The 13,745-nt window shown below is 38.7% G+C and overlaps 3 protein-coding genes across 4 annotated transcripts; all 3 read right to left on the reverse strand.

The window, feature by feature from the left end:
* Positions 1 to 41: 41 nt before the first annotated feature.
* Positions 42 to 4,567, reverse strand: htr6 (5-hydroxytryptamine (serotonin) receptor 6). Its single transcript, XM_026199730.1, has 3 exons — positions 2,505 to 4,567; positions 1,273 to 1,407; positions 42 to 877 (listed from the first exon to the last, which is right to left on the reverse strand). The coding sequence occupies exons 1-3, from the start codon at positions 3,504 to 3,506 to the stop codon at positions 518 to 520; spliced, it is 1,497 nt and encodes a 498-aa protein (XP_026055515.1). The 5' UTR covers positions 3,507 to 4,567; the 3' UTR covers positions 42 to 517.
* Positions 4,568 to 5,164: 597 nt separating this feature from the next.
* On the reverse strand, positions 5,165 to 7,921 carry micos10 (mitochondrial contact site and cristae organizing system subunit 10). Its single transcript, XM_026199728.1, has 4 exons — positions 7,764 to 7,921; positions 6,845 to 6,892; positions 6,647 to 6,756; positions 5,165 to 5,326 (listed from the first exon to the last, which is right to left on the reverse strand). The coding sequence occupies exons 1-4, from the start codon at positions 7,825 to 7,827 to the stop codon at positions 5,318 to 5,320; spliced, it is 231 nt and encodes a 76-aa protein (XP_026055513.1). The 5' UTR covers positions 7,828 to 7,921; the 3' UTR covers positions 5,165 to 5,317.
* A 2,719-nt stretch (positions 7,922 to 10,640) lies between these two features.
* sike1 (suppressor of IKBKE 1) lies at positions 10,641 to 13,466 on the reverse strand. Of its 2 annotated transcripts, XM_026199732.1 has the most exons (6): positions 13,438 to 13,466; positions 13,072 to 13,282; positions 12,628 to 12,733; positions 12,404 to 12,546; positions 11,473 to 11,586; positions 11,197 to 11,393 (listed from the first exon to the last, which is right to left on the reverse strand). In XM_026199732.1, the coding sequence occupies exons 2-6, from the start codon at positions 13,228 to 13,230 to the stop codon at positions 11,298 to 11,300; spliced, it is 618 nt and encodes a 205-aa protein (XP_026055517.1). In that variant the 5' UTR covers positions 13,231 to 13,282; positions 13,438 to 13,466; the 3' UTR covers positions 11,197 to 11,297. The 2 variants fall into 2 exon arrangements, with proteins under 2 accessions (XP_026055518.1, XP_026055517.1); XM_026199733.1 differs by lacking the exon at positions 13,438 to 13,466 and having other exon boundaries at positions 10,641 to 11,393; positions 13,072 to 13,431.
* Between the last annotated feature and the right edge of the window lie 279 nt (positions 13,467 to 13,745).

Below are 13,745 nucleotides of genomic sequence, written 5' to 3' on the forward strand. Positions count from 1 at the left end.
CTTGGCTTTTTGTCATTCTGGAATTGATAATGTTATTTATGGATATCATCTCTAATTAATATAGATTTTTTTTTTTAAGCACTGCTAAATATAATTTGTGATAAACTGCCAGTATTCTGTATACACCATTTGCCCCCTTCATTAGAAGTGGTTTGTTGTTTAATTAAGATGTGAATTACAGCTCCACAGACAAACCACTTGACATTGTGAGAGGTATTAGTGAGATTTCTTTCGCTCTCGTCTGCTTTATCCATCTGTTGTTTTGGTTGTTATGGTAATGAATGAAGCGGGATGCGTGTTGAGTTCTAAATGTACGATCTCTGTGGTCTGCCTCGAGGAGCGAAGCAGGCTTCCAGTTTAGGCACGACTATCCCATTAACACCTATCCCATTGATTTTTTTTTTTTTTTTTTTTACATGGTACATTTCAAAACATTTTTTCAAAAACCTGTAATTATAAGTCTCACATCTTGCCGTTCACAATACATTGCACTTCTTTTGTTGTCTCGGTTGGAGTGTCAATCATCTAATGTATCGACCTGGTTGGGCAGCAGCAGAGGCAGATCGATCCCGGCGTTTTCCGCGTCGAGAAGGTTAACGGCGTCCGTGGCCGTCACCGGTAGTTGAGGTGGGTCGGACACGAGGGAGGGGGGTTCAGTGGGCAGTTGTGGCTCCCCTGAGTTGCGTAGAGAAAGGGAAAGTGGCAGCGATGGCCTTCGAGGGGCTTGTGATGAAGAACAGCAGGGTAGAAGCCGTGCCAAAGCCCTTTTGAAATCCCTCATGAACATTGGGTATATAATTGGATTCATGGTGCTGTTACAGTACCCCAACCAGGTGATGGCATCGAAGAAGGAGGGTGGTACACACTCACACACCGCCTGAATGTACAGAAGAAAAGGTCTTAGATCACAAAATCAATACATAATGTAGTTGAGACTCAATACCAAAGAGGTGGAAAAGGTCAAAGATGTCTAGTTCGTCGGAAGACGATGTTAGGATGCCACGGATGAAGAAGGGGAGAGTAGGAGACCGAGATAGAGTGCTATTCACACACCATATTGTGTGTGAAGGAGGGCTAGAGACAGGCTTGCCCAGAAGCTTGAAATCTGAGCAAAGTGAGGGACACAGATGGGGGACGGGATTGTTGAAAGCTCGAGAGCAGGATAAGGAATAATTAAATAGGATGTCGGTTTGTCATACTGCAATTAGTTTGCCACCCATCCTCTTTTTTTACATGCTTGTAAACAAGTGAGTTGATGTTTTTTGGACTGACCTGTGCCATGTTGATGATAAAAAAGGGAAGCCAGGCACTGAAGAAGAGACCCAGGAGCACTCCCAGGGTAAGACTGGCTTTCAGAGCTCTCTTCCTTTGCCTGTGTGCCAGTCTGCGCTCACTGTTCACCGACAGCTGAGAGGAAGAGACAGAAAAGAATATATTCATCGAGATTTCACAGCGATTCTCCTGCTGAGAGATGGTTAGTAATGTTACCTTAGCCTGGGGTAATTATTTATGCCTTTCCCTCTCTCAGATGAAAGCTCTTGAAAGTGACAGTGCCTCACAAGGTCTTTGCTATTCTCTTGAATAGTTCTACCCTCCCATTTCGCCCTTCCTCATCTTCAAATGCCTTATTGGCACCCTGACACCCTCATCTTGTCTCTCATTACTTTCTATTCAAGTCCTCAAAATTGAATTTTCCTTTTTCCGCTACATCTCTTTCAACTTTCTTTTTGTGTTTGTTAAGGTGCGGGGAATTCTCTGCACATTCTCAACAAGCGGCATTGTGTCTGTAATCACACAGCCTTCACTTGCATAAGCAGTGGCTACGTAAATTACCAATAGGCCAAAACAGTTTGAGAATGCATGCACTCCAAGTTAGAGGCCTCCTCGGGTCCTAAAATCCATTCTCCGAGCCGAATATTATTCTGCAGTTTTGCCTACATGATACATGTTATTTCTCAGTTTGCTTTCAGTTGTGACCCTGATTTAAAAAATAAACATGAACGCTTAATAAGAAGTAAATTGATAGCCTAATAAATCATGTTATTTACCTCATCTCCGGTGAAGGGCTGCTGTGCACAAAAAAGAAAAGCCCTGCATGAACACACCGTGTAATATTCCTGATCTCATATCTGTAAGATAGATTTCAAGGTTACAAACTATGTTCAGTTTTTTACGTGTTTCTCAAAAATGGACTTAACATGAATGCACATGTTTGCCTCCAGGATAGTTTAAAAGAATTTGGCTCTTATTGGGTCCATTTGGAAAAAGCACAAGAAATTACCCAAAGCAGCTAATACAAAACCCGACCCATGTCCGAGATCCAAGGTCAGATCCAAGTGGACCTGTGAAGACCTCTACTCAGAGTGGCTTAGTTTATCGAGAGTTCACAACAAGGATTTGCACACACATGAAGCAAAACATTTATCTAATAACTCTACTCTAGTCCTGTCACTTCACAAATTGAATTTCTATCCCAATCTTTTCTCTGACTCTGGACTTCTCACCGGAGCTTGCCGCAACCCGGGTGGCTCCTGCTGGCTGTAGTCGTTTCCATCCTGGACGGCGTGTCTGGGAGAAGCAGGGCGAGATGGTTCGCCGGGTGAGTGATGTGGGTAAGCGGGATGAGTAAGAGCCTCCACCTGTCGTGCCTGTCTTCTGGCCGCCAGCAGGATCCTGCAGTAGGTGAAACAGATGGCTGTAGAGGGCAAGAAGAAGGTGAGAAAGGTCGCCACGAGGGCGAAGGGGAGAGTCACCCGCAGGCGGCACTGTGTGGATGGCGTCCCTGATGTGGAAAGCTGGAAGTATGAAGCAGGGTAGAAGGAACTCGACTGGGAGACTGTGGCGTTGGCGGGATCATTCTCGGAAAGGTGTTGGGAGCGACCCAGGCTGTGCCAGTCCATCTTGATCGGCAGAAAGGAAGTGAGGGCTGCCAACCCCCAAGCCCCACCCACCAGAAGCAAGGCACGAGGCGGGGTCATGTGCTGTTTGTATCGCAATGGAGAGATGATGAGGAGGTAGCGGTCCAGACTGATGACACACAAGTTGAGGATGGAAGCACTACAGCACATCACGTCGAAACAAAGCCAGACGGGGCAGAATCCGGGCGCCAGCACCCAGGTCCCACAAAGCACATTGAGCATGGCAGGGGGCATCACGACCAGAGCCACCATCAAGTCTGACAGGAAGAGGGACACCAGGAAGCAGTTGGAGGTGCAGCGCAGCGACCGATGTGCAAACACCAAGGCGATCAACAAAATGTTCCCACAAGCTGTCACCAGAATTATGAGGGACAGCATGACTGCGAGAAGCCAGGGACCACTGCCACTAATGCTCCAGCCATCACCGATAGTACCACTGTCATTGTAGCTCCTGTGAACATCCGCACCTGATTCTGCCTCTACTCGAGCGATAGGTGAGCCACTCATCATCGGAGAGTTGAATAGGACCGTGTGCGCTTCCTGGGGTCTCGATGAAGCGAACACACATCCAGCGTTTTTCAAGTGCATTGAGAGAGTGATGCTGAATGTGAAACGGTTGATCTGCGGGTCACCTCAGGTGGCGAAAAAGATCAAGATGTCCCGTTTATAGTATTCCTTTCTGTCTTTCCCCTGGCGAGGTTGGTGATTTCCACTCCCTCTGTGTGCCTCAGTCACATCAGTGCAAGGATATTCAGCTGCCATCACTCCATTTGTTAACGTGAGATGAGCAAAGCAATAAAATGACACATTTCCTAGTCACTAGTCTGGCTTCTTCAATGCTTAGCACCAGTATGAGCAATTCTGTGCCTGTCAAGAGTATTTCAAAGCTACGTGTCATGATGACACTCTTTGGGGGAGGGCAACCGAGAGGTGGGCTTCGGTACGAGAGAGTGTGAGAGAAGGAGAGGGAGCTTTACAAGAGTAAGACTACCATACAGATATTTTTAGATGAGTGAATTAAAAAACAAACTTATCTCGGTCTGCTTCTTGCTATTAAGGTGGATTTCTGTTGGCTTTCTATGCATTTTTATGAGCTCAAACGTTCTTTATTCAGTAATTGTGTGGCTGTAATTGAGTAAAAGGGTGCGGACGAGTGCACTAGAGGTAACTGTGTTGGCATCTTGGCTGCTCCCTGCACTCTTCTAATCCCTGTATCGTCCACTTCAGGGTGCCTTCGGGATCCACTCTCTGCCGCTGGGCATAAAGCGTGTCTGAGCATCGCACTCTTAATGCGACTTCATGCACATTCACAGCCAATCATTATTCAGAGTTCATTGAGGCGAGCAATTAGCATCTAACAAAAGGCTTATGTAAATGTGAGATGTAAAAAAAATATGCAAGATTGTTAACAAATGATTAGAATGTAATTTTACAAGACGTGTTGGTGTGTGTGTGTGAACACTTTTTCCTCTTTGCCTCTTGACACTAACATTTGGCACCAGAAACAATTTTTTTTTTTATTTGCAGTTGATTGTCAAATCAGACTGCATGTCGTCAATACAGTTGCACAACAGACTTTTAAATGCATTTCTCAATATGTTTTTTGCAAACTGAGATGTGGAAGTTTAATCATAGTGTACTTATGTCCAAATGCATGATTATTTTTTGTTCTTTTTTTTTTTCACTGATCATGATCAGTTGTGTTTTCAATTGTGCATTTATAATAGTGAAAACACATCGGAGAATTAGAACTGAGAAAGAATGGGTTTTGAAATTAAAATTTTATTCCAAGCTGAATGAATTTAAACAAAACTGTTGTACAGTTGTGTCAAAAGCAATAGATTTAATTTCGCAATTGTATAATCATTACAGACAACATGCCTGCAACAGTTCTTTAAAGCCTTACTCCTCAACAAGGTCATGCATGAGAACTTCTATATATACTTCTACCTTTATGTAAAAAGCAACATTACAATAGTGCAATCATGTATAAGCACGGCAGATTTCAGAAAAAATAAAATGATGCTTGTACTTCAGTACTGTCACCATGCCAACAAGGCACAATGTTTTGCTTTAAGCAAAGTAAGTGCACTAGTTTAGAATGGTTGCCAAATATCATCATGGCCCGGGTCGAAAGCTAGATGACAGCGTAGGCTGCTATCATTTGATTTTTGGAACACATGTTACTGTAGGGCCATTATTCAAAAAGATAAAAAAATAAACAAACACATAAAAATCACCCTTAGAAAATTTCAAATCTCCTTTTTAATATTTTATTAAATATAAACAGACTTTGCTTTACAAGAACATGGATGTTATGGAGAAAGAAAGACAAGAAGTCTTGATTGTGTCAGGCTTTGAATACGAACAGCAAGGCAGATGATCCATAACTGATGCGACTACTGCTCCTGAAAGAGACCAGAGAAAACAAATCAGGACTGAAACACTGATCTTCAGATTCGTTGAAGCAGGGAGATCCCATGAATAAGATCCTATGTTAAAATAAAAAAAACAACTCAAGAAAAAAAAACAAAAAAAGTACAAACTGTTGTGAAAAAATACCTAAAAAAGCATGCATATGAAATTTAAGTGATAAGTATCAAGACTTACTTAATCAGGTGATTTTTGATAATTTAAGTGTTTAGAGTTTTTTTTATTAACATTAAGCATTAAAATATGTATTTCTGATATAATCTGAATATGCTAAATGTTCATATTTCCAATTGACTGTGTCACATGTTTTGAACAATGCATGTTATTTCCAGTGAATTTATCATTTATTACAATGATTTAATTTGATCTGTGCACGCCTACAACTCTGGGACCTACGTTATAATATTTATATGCAAAGGAATAACAATATTTATCAAACATTGCAACAAATTAATTGTTAAAGAACATAAATTACTATATAGATGGGCAAAGTAAATTTTTGTCAGGGTTACAATTATTATATAAAACCATAATTACTTGAAAAAAATAGTTTTGTATATTTTATTTCAGCTAACTGAATGAAAAATTTCTCATTTAAGTACTAAAATACTAAAAAAGTTCAAAATTGAAGTACTAAAATAACTAAAACAAAATAGCTAAAGTACAGACATAAAATATTGAAAATTAATAAATCATTATAAATGTATTTATTATAATTAATTCATTATTAATAATCAGCCTTACATATTAAAAATAAATTAATCTGAATTTTATAATATAATATTTCTTATATAATAATATATAAACGTTTAATATAACTATTACACATGAAGCTTTATTGAGTTCTGAATTATTTTGTTATATTTACTGCTCTGATAAGCTCTGATAACATCTTCCAGATGACGCTGATTAATAAAAAAAATAAGAAAATTATAAAAAAATAAAAATTAAAACAGAAAATGTAAATATTAAATCTACTACAAACTTTAACTTTGAATTAAAAAACAAGAAATGCAATACTCTGAACTATACTTTACCCCCTTTTTTTTTTTTTTTTGAATGTACATTTTATAAATAATTCATAAAAAATATTGAGTGATACCTTGGATAATTCTATGCCCAAGCTCTCCAATAAAAAAAAAAAACAGACATAAACAGCTAGGTGACATTACATTTACATTTATGCACTTAGCAGATGCTTTTATCCAAAGCGACTTCCTGTGCATTCAGGCTACACATTATTTTACCAGTATGTGACCGAGACAACACGTGATCTCTATAATCAAAACACAAACCTTAGCAACTTTACTGTGCAGTACATAATGTGACTTCAAGTCATTCTGGCAGTTGGAGTAAGCCATGCCAAGACCCAGTCCTGTCCCAAACACTATGGGCCATGTCCGGCCTGCACAAACAAATCTTCACATTAGCATGGAAGAAAACACATTCTAATAAATCTGCTTTACACAAGACATGATATAATATACACTTACGCTTGAAGAAAACAACAGAGAACACAATTCCTAGACCCAGACCGGTACCTACAAGAAACAAATATTACATATAATAAAATAAATCAGCATGCCCAAATGTGATCCAAGACCAAAACCAGTCATAAGGGTCCATTTCTTAAAAAATTCAGATTTATACATCTGAATAAATAAGCTTTCTATTGATGTATGGTCTGGATGTGAATGATGTAAATCTCGAATCTGAGGGTGCAAGAGACAAAAAAAATGGAGGAAGTTGTCCAAATTAAGTTCTTAGCAATGCATATTACTGATCAAAAGTTAAGTTTTTATATATATATACAGTAGGAAATTCACCTTAATAGGGGTAAATTATCTTCAAAATGATCTTCATGATTTCTACTTAATAACCTAATGATTGTTGGTACAAAAGAAAAATCGATCATTTTGACCCATGCAATGTATTGTTGGATTGCTACAAATATCCCTGTGCTACTATCCCAGTTTTATACCTAGAGTGTACATATTATTACCAAAAAGCAACAAAGGTGAAAAGGTACTGCCCCAGATACAGCCTGTATTAATGGTACTCTAAAGTATACGATGATAATTACCATGGTAACGTTACATAGTAGAAAAACAGTAAACAAAATAAAAAATTTTTTTTAACATCGTAGGTCTAAAAACCTAGCTTAGTAGTAAGCGGTCCTAGTAGTAATTTTTTTATTTATTTATATATATATATATATATATATATATATATATATTTATATATATATATATAACATAAATAATACCGTGACGTTAGTACTCGAAGCCTAATGAGCTCTTTAAAAAAATGTCATTTATATGCGTCCTAGTCGAGTGAACGTCTTTTCAGTGACCTGAGCGCCCTACACGGTCGTGACAACAGAGCTGATTATTAAATATCATGAGTTCTTACCGAATTTAATCGCGCTGTCTGCGAGGCAGCGGTCCCACTTCTGGCCGAGCTCTTTCTCAGACATGATAACAGCGGACGGCGGCAGTAACGCGGATGACTTTGGCTTGAAGGTACGCTGTCATACTTCCCTTCCTTCCCCGGCGAGAGGAGTGTGCACGCGCTGCGGCGTGGCGCCACCCGCTGGACAGGCGGAAGAAAAGTGCACGTTTATGTTACTTTGTTATTAGAAAAAAAAAAAATATATATATAAAAAAAATTAATAAAAAAAAAAAAATATATATATATATATCATTTTAGGTACCACAATACTTATTAGTATAAATTATTAGTTTATAACTGACAACTAAGGAAAATCCCAAATTCAGTATCCCAGAAAATTTGAATATTCTGAAAAGGTTCAATATTGAAGACACCTGGTGCCACACTCTAATCAGCTAATTAACTCAAAATTGAAAAAGGTCTTTAAATGGTCTCTCAGTCTAGTTCTGTAGGCTACACAATCATGGGGAAAGACTGCTGACTTGACAGATGTCCCAAAGATGACCACTGACACCTACGCAGGAACTAAACCATTTAGGGCCTTACAGGTAAGTAATGATAATTTGTAACTGATAAGGAACTTAATAGGTAGCCAGTGCAGAGACTGTAAAATTGAGGTAATATGATCATATTTTCTTGACCTGGTAAGGACTCTAGCTGCTGCATTTTGGACCGCCTGTAGCTTGTTTTTTGAAGATGCAGGACAACCACATGCTTCCTGCTGTTGACCAACTTTATGGAGATGCAGATTTCATTTTCCAACAGGACTTGGCACCTGCACACAGTGCCAAAGCTACCAGTACCTGGTTTAAGGACCATGGTATCCCTGTCCTGAAAATCTATGGGATATTGTGAAGAAAAAAATGTGATATGCCAGACCCAAGAACAGGGGCAGGGGCGTAGTGGCAATCGTGACGATCGGGACTTTTCCCGGTTGGCCGGTCGACCGGCCTGCCGGTTGATGAATTTTCATGATCGGCCCAAAAAAAAGCACGCAAATAAAAAAATAAAAAAAATAAATTGACAGTCAGGAAGGATTAGCGTGGTTGCATAAGATTTAACAATACCCCCAGGCAAGAAGAGAAAGCAAAGGAGGGAAGAAGAAGCGGATGCTGGAGGAGAATGCATCAAAGCAGTGCTTTAAGTGGCCTAAAAGAGGTGCTGGTGCTCTATTATAGCCACAAAAAAAAAAATTCTGTTTTGTTTTTGTGATGACGCCTTATCCCTTGAGGTAACAACATCTATATTGAAGGGGTTTTATATACAGCAGTCAACAGGCGACCTTAATAATAAATCATTTTATTAGTTTGTGGATTTGCTTGAGCTAGAAAGAACTACCGAACATAAATAAAATGTGCAAAAGGATTTTGAAAAAAATACCCTTAGAAAGAGCTACTGCATTCAAACTGACTCAAATGATTCGCGAACCCACTCCGAACTCCCGAACTGATTCAAATGATTCGCGATCCCCAAACTGACTCAAATGATTCGCGAACCCGCTCCGAACTCCCGAACTGATTCAAATGATTTGCGATCCGCAAATTGACTCAATGATTCGCGAACCCGCTACGAACTCCCGAACTGACTCAAATTATTTGCGATCCAGCTCCGAACTCCCAAACTGACTCAAATGATTCGCGATCGCCAAACTGACTCAAATGATTCGCGAACCAGCTACGAACTCCCGAACTGACTCAAATGATTCGCGAACCCGCTCCGAACTCCCGATCTGACTCATTGGCGCCGCTCAAGCATTAACGCACGTTATTGCCAGGCGGTAAGGAAGTCGACCGGAAGTTGAAGTCAGCCGGGTGCCACCATCTTTTAGCAGAACTTCACTTGCATTAGCATTCCCATTGACTCCCATTCATTTAGGCGTCACTTTGACAGCGAATAACTTTACATCTGAGGCGTTTAAAGACTCCTTTTGTCCATTATTTATTTCTAAAGATACACGACAATGTATAAAGGGCTCCATTACCTTCTATGTTACATTATGGCCCCATAGAAACAGTTTTTGTAAAAATAGCCTAACGATTGCGTCATAACCACTCGTCTCTCTGTCGCATTACCATACAGACAGGAGTAGAAGCTCGCAGGCAATTAACTTAATATGGCGTACTGGCGTGACATTTTAAAATACTATACAAAATAATTAATCCGAATACTTACTCCTGCTCACTCACGCCAAAGAACTCCCCGCTCAAGCTCGCCGTCTCTGCAAGATTAACGATGGCAGTTTGCACGCACAGCTACACAGCTAAAAATGGGCTTCACTTGTCTCAAGGGTCGCTGTGTCCATTTCTTTTACTTTATTATACACTTTATTCCTTTACTTTTACTTATTTAATATACAAAACTGTTTCACTTTTTGAATGGAATTAGTGAAATAAATCAACTTATTATAACTAATTATATGACGTGTATGTATGTATGTATGTATGTATGTATGTATGTGTATATATATATATATATATATATATATATATTCAAAACATTGTTTATATTTTAAATTGGATCGTATTTTTACATTTTCTTACGCAGATGGAAAGATAAAATATTTAGAAAATATATATTTTTAAACTAAACTAAAAAAAAAAATTCAGATATTACGGGTAAACTAACATATTTTTAATATTTTATGAATATTTTCTGTAAATAAAAATTTTAGCTTAATAATTAGACAATGCAAATTATATAAAAAAAAACAATATCCCTTTAGTTTATTTCACAGGAAAATAGAATATTTTAATATTTAGCAAGATTATCTTTCACACCATATGATGGTTTCTAGGAAGACATTCATACAATATCATACTTCATCATTTATCACATAAACATTGAATACTTGTATTTTATTTTACATACTGTGTCATACAAAATAACAATTGCAGTACATATGATTGCTTTCCTGAGATGAAAATGAAAATACAACAACTTACAATAAAAAGACTGGCAAATGCTTAGAGGCATTTTTAAGAAGATTCTCATCGCAAAACAGTGCATGTTACACAACGTATGAGATCATCACATCAAACTGCTTAAAGATGCAACACTGCTGATACATACAACTTTCTTAATAGCTAGTTACATAATAGGTCTGTTAATAATTGTTTTCACATATATAGAGTGTACTCCACAATTTACTAATGTGACCTAAAAAGACCTATGATCCTGCTAAGACCAAATCAATTTAAGACAAAATCCTCATTTTAAAATACACTTCTTTCTTTTTTAATGCAAAATGAACACAGCCAAAGCTGATCTATAATGCACATTTGCGTAGAAGTTATTAAGCATATATTAAAAAACTAAAGAGGTGATAGGTCTTTCCTGAACAAACACATTAGCATCATTAATAATATCAAACATCAGAAAGTGCATCATCGGGCAGCAGGAAGTTAAACCACCGTCAGAACAGTTCAATTCAACACTAAAGAACCCGATACAGATATTCATGTCAGTAGACATACAAATATACAAACATTTCCTCGTTTAGGGCTCTTGTTTCTTTGGGCTCTCTGCTGGGTTTTGCGGCCTCACGGAGCTGTTGCTGATGGAAAGCAGACCCCTGAGCTCCTTATTTTCAATCTGCATCAAGAAAAAGATATGTTACATGAACATATGAAAGCAGAAATGATAAGGTGGTGAATTACAATGAAGCCATTACTTGGAGCTGTGCCAGTTGCTCTTTTACAGAGCAGTAACGCCGCTCATCCATCTGAACAGCCTGACGCATTACTTGACCCATTTCACAGATCCGCTCCAACTGGCTTTGAACCTCCTGGAATAAAGGCTTCTTTTAGGTTGCATTCTGTCTGATTTTTGAACATGAATAGTAGATGCAAAGTTTTAAAAGAATAGGTCACCTAAAAAAATGACTCTCCTTCAGGCCATCCAGAGTTTGTTTCTTCAAGTGAACAGATTTGGAGAAATGTAGCGTTACGTCACTTGCTCACCAATGGATCCTCTGCAGTGAATGGGTGCTGTCAGAATGAGAGTTGATAAAAACACCACAATAATCTACACCCCTCCAGTCCACCAGTTAATGTCTTGTGAAGTGAAAAGCTACAAATCCATCAATATGTTTTTAACATCAACCCGTTGCCTCCAGCTAAAATGTGAGTGCTGTATTCATAATATTGCTTTCTTCTGTGAAAAGCGGTCTCGTCTGAAGCAGTAGAGAAATATGCACAGATCAAGCATCATTTACAAGCAAAAACTGTTGGTGGATTTTAATGTGAGAGGACAACAGGAGTGGACTTTTTCACTGAAGGAAGCATTATTATGGATTCATATTTCTGCCAGAAGCAAGTTTAAAACACCTTAATGATGGATTTGTTTTTACAAACACGCAGCTTTATGCTTCATAAGATATTAACTGATGGACTGGAGTGGTGTGGATTATTGTGATGTTTTTATCAGCTGTTTGGACTCTCATTCTGACGGCACCCATTCACTGCAGAGGATCCACTGATGAGCAAGTGATGGAATGCTTTGATGGAATGATTTCTCCAAATGTGTTCTGATAAAGAAACAAACGCATCTACATCTTGGAGTACATTTATAACTCATTCTCAGTTTTGTATGAGGTCTGGCACCTTGGCATGATCCTGGTGAAGGCTGAGCACAGGTTTGGTATCCAGCTCTTTCTTTTCCATCATCAGCTGAAGCATCTGTTTTCGGTATCGGCCCATGATCAGCTCTAAAGCGTACTGGTGCTCCTCCAGAGAGAGGCAGAGCTCTGTGAACAGCACAAACAGTTGAATCAGGGATTCCTTGTAAAAAAAAATGCAAGAGACTGAAGAAACTCCTGCCGTCTTGCCTCTGTTCTCCTGTTGGAGGTCTTTGATTTGGGTGTTCTCCTGTGTCAGCAGGACGTGAGGTTTGTGTCTGGACAGCTCCTGATACTCTGTGCTTTCCTCCATGTACTAAATACAGAAAAAAACAGAAATTCATGAGTAGTTTTTGGTTATTCTTCATTTATTAGTTATTAGAGACGCACCATAAATAGGGTCCTAGAACTGCAACAACTAAATTGACAAATTTGATTGTCAGTTAGTTAGTGTGCACTATGTGTCTATATTAACAGCCTTTGGTTCATCAGTCCAGATCTTGCTCACTAAACCCCATACTGTACAATAAATGTCTCATATTGTCCAATGTACAAGCAATAATACATGCACACGACTGTAATCTGCACCGTGTATGCTCTTCGAGGTCATGTGTGTGCTCTGTAGGGTGATCAGTGAGAGATTTCATATCATGCCTTGTCAGGAAGAGTGTTTTCGACCTCCTTCATGCTGTGGATCTTCTGGCTGAGGATGCTGGACTGCTCGATGAGAGTCTCTGCGGCCGTGTCGTGCTCCTTCAGCCGCTCCAGCAGCGTCCGCGCGTCGCCCAGCACCTTCTCCAGCGAGCACGACATCTCCGCCGGCTTCAGTTCACAGCAGCTCCGCTACACTCACACCACACCCAGCCTGATGCACAGCACTCCAGTTAGAAAGATGATGAGATATATTACATATTTACTGCCTTATAGCGATCACTAAATACAAATCTAGTAAAGTAATCGATTAAGGAAAGCTGTCAACTAAGTAAAGGAACTTCCTGCACTAGTCAACAAATACGTCACCTCTTTTGATTCCCTTCTTTGTTTCCTGGTGCGTTCGGAAATGTATTTTCAAAATAAAAGCCCCGTTTGGGTTAAAAAACAAAGATATATATATATAATTATTTGTTTTGGGGCTTTTATTTTGTATTTTTTACATGATCATTATTATATTATATAATTAAAATTATATTAATGTTTTTATATTATAATATTTTAGCAGCTTAAAATTCACATATTGACATGTTTACACATTCTGTTGAAATATTCTACAAATATCTCACGAGTTGATGATATCATTCTCTTACATTTGTTTGTATTCAATAATAATA

Source organism: Carassius auratus, chromosome 23 (genome assembly GCF_003368295.1).
Source record: "Carassius auratus strain Wakin chromosome 23, ASM336829v1, whole genome shotgun sequence".
Taxonomy (NCBI): Eukaryota; Metazoa; Chordata; class Actinopteri; order Cypriniformes; family Cyprinidae; genus Carassius; species Carassius auratus.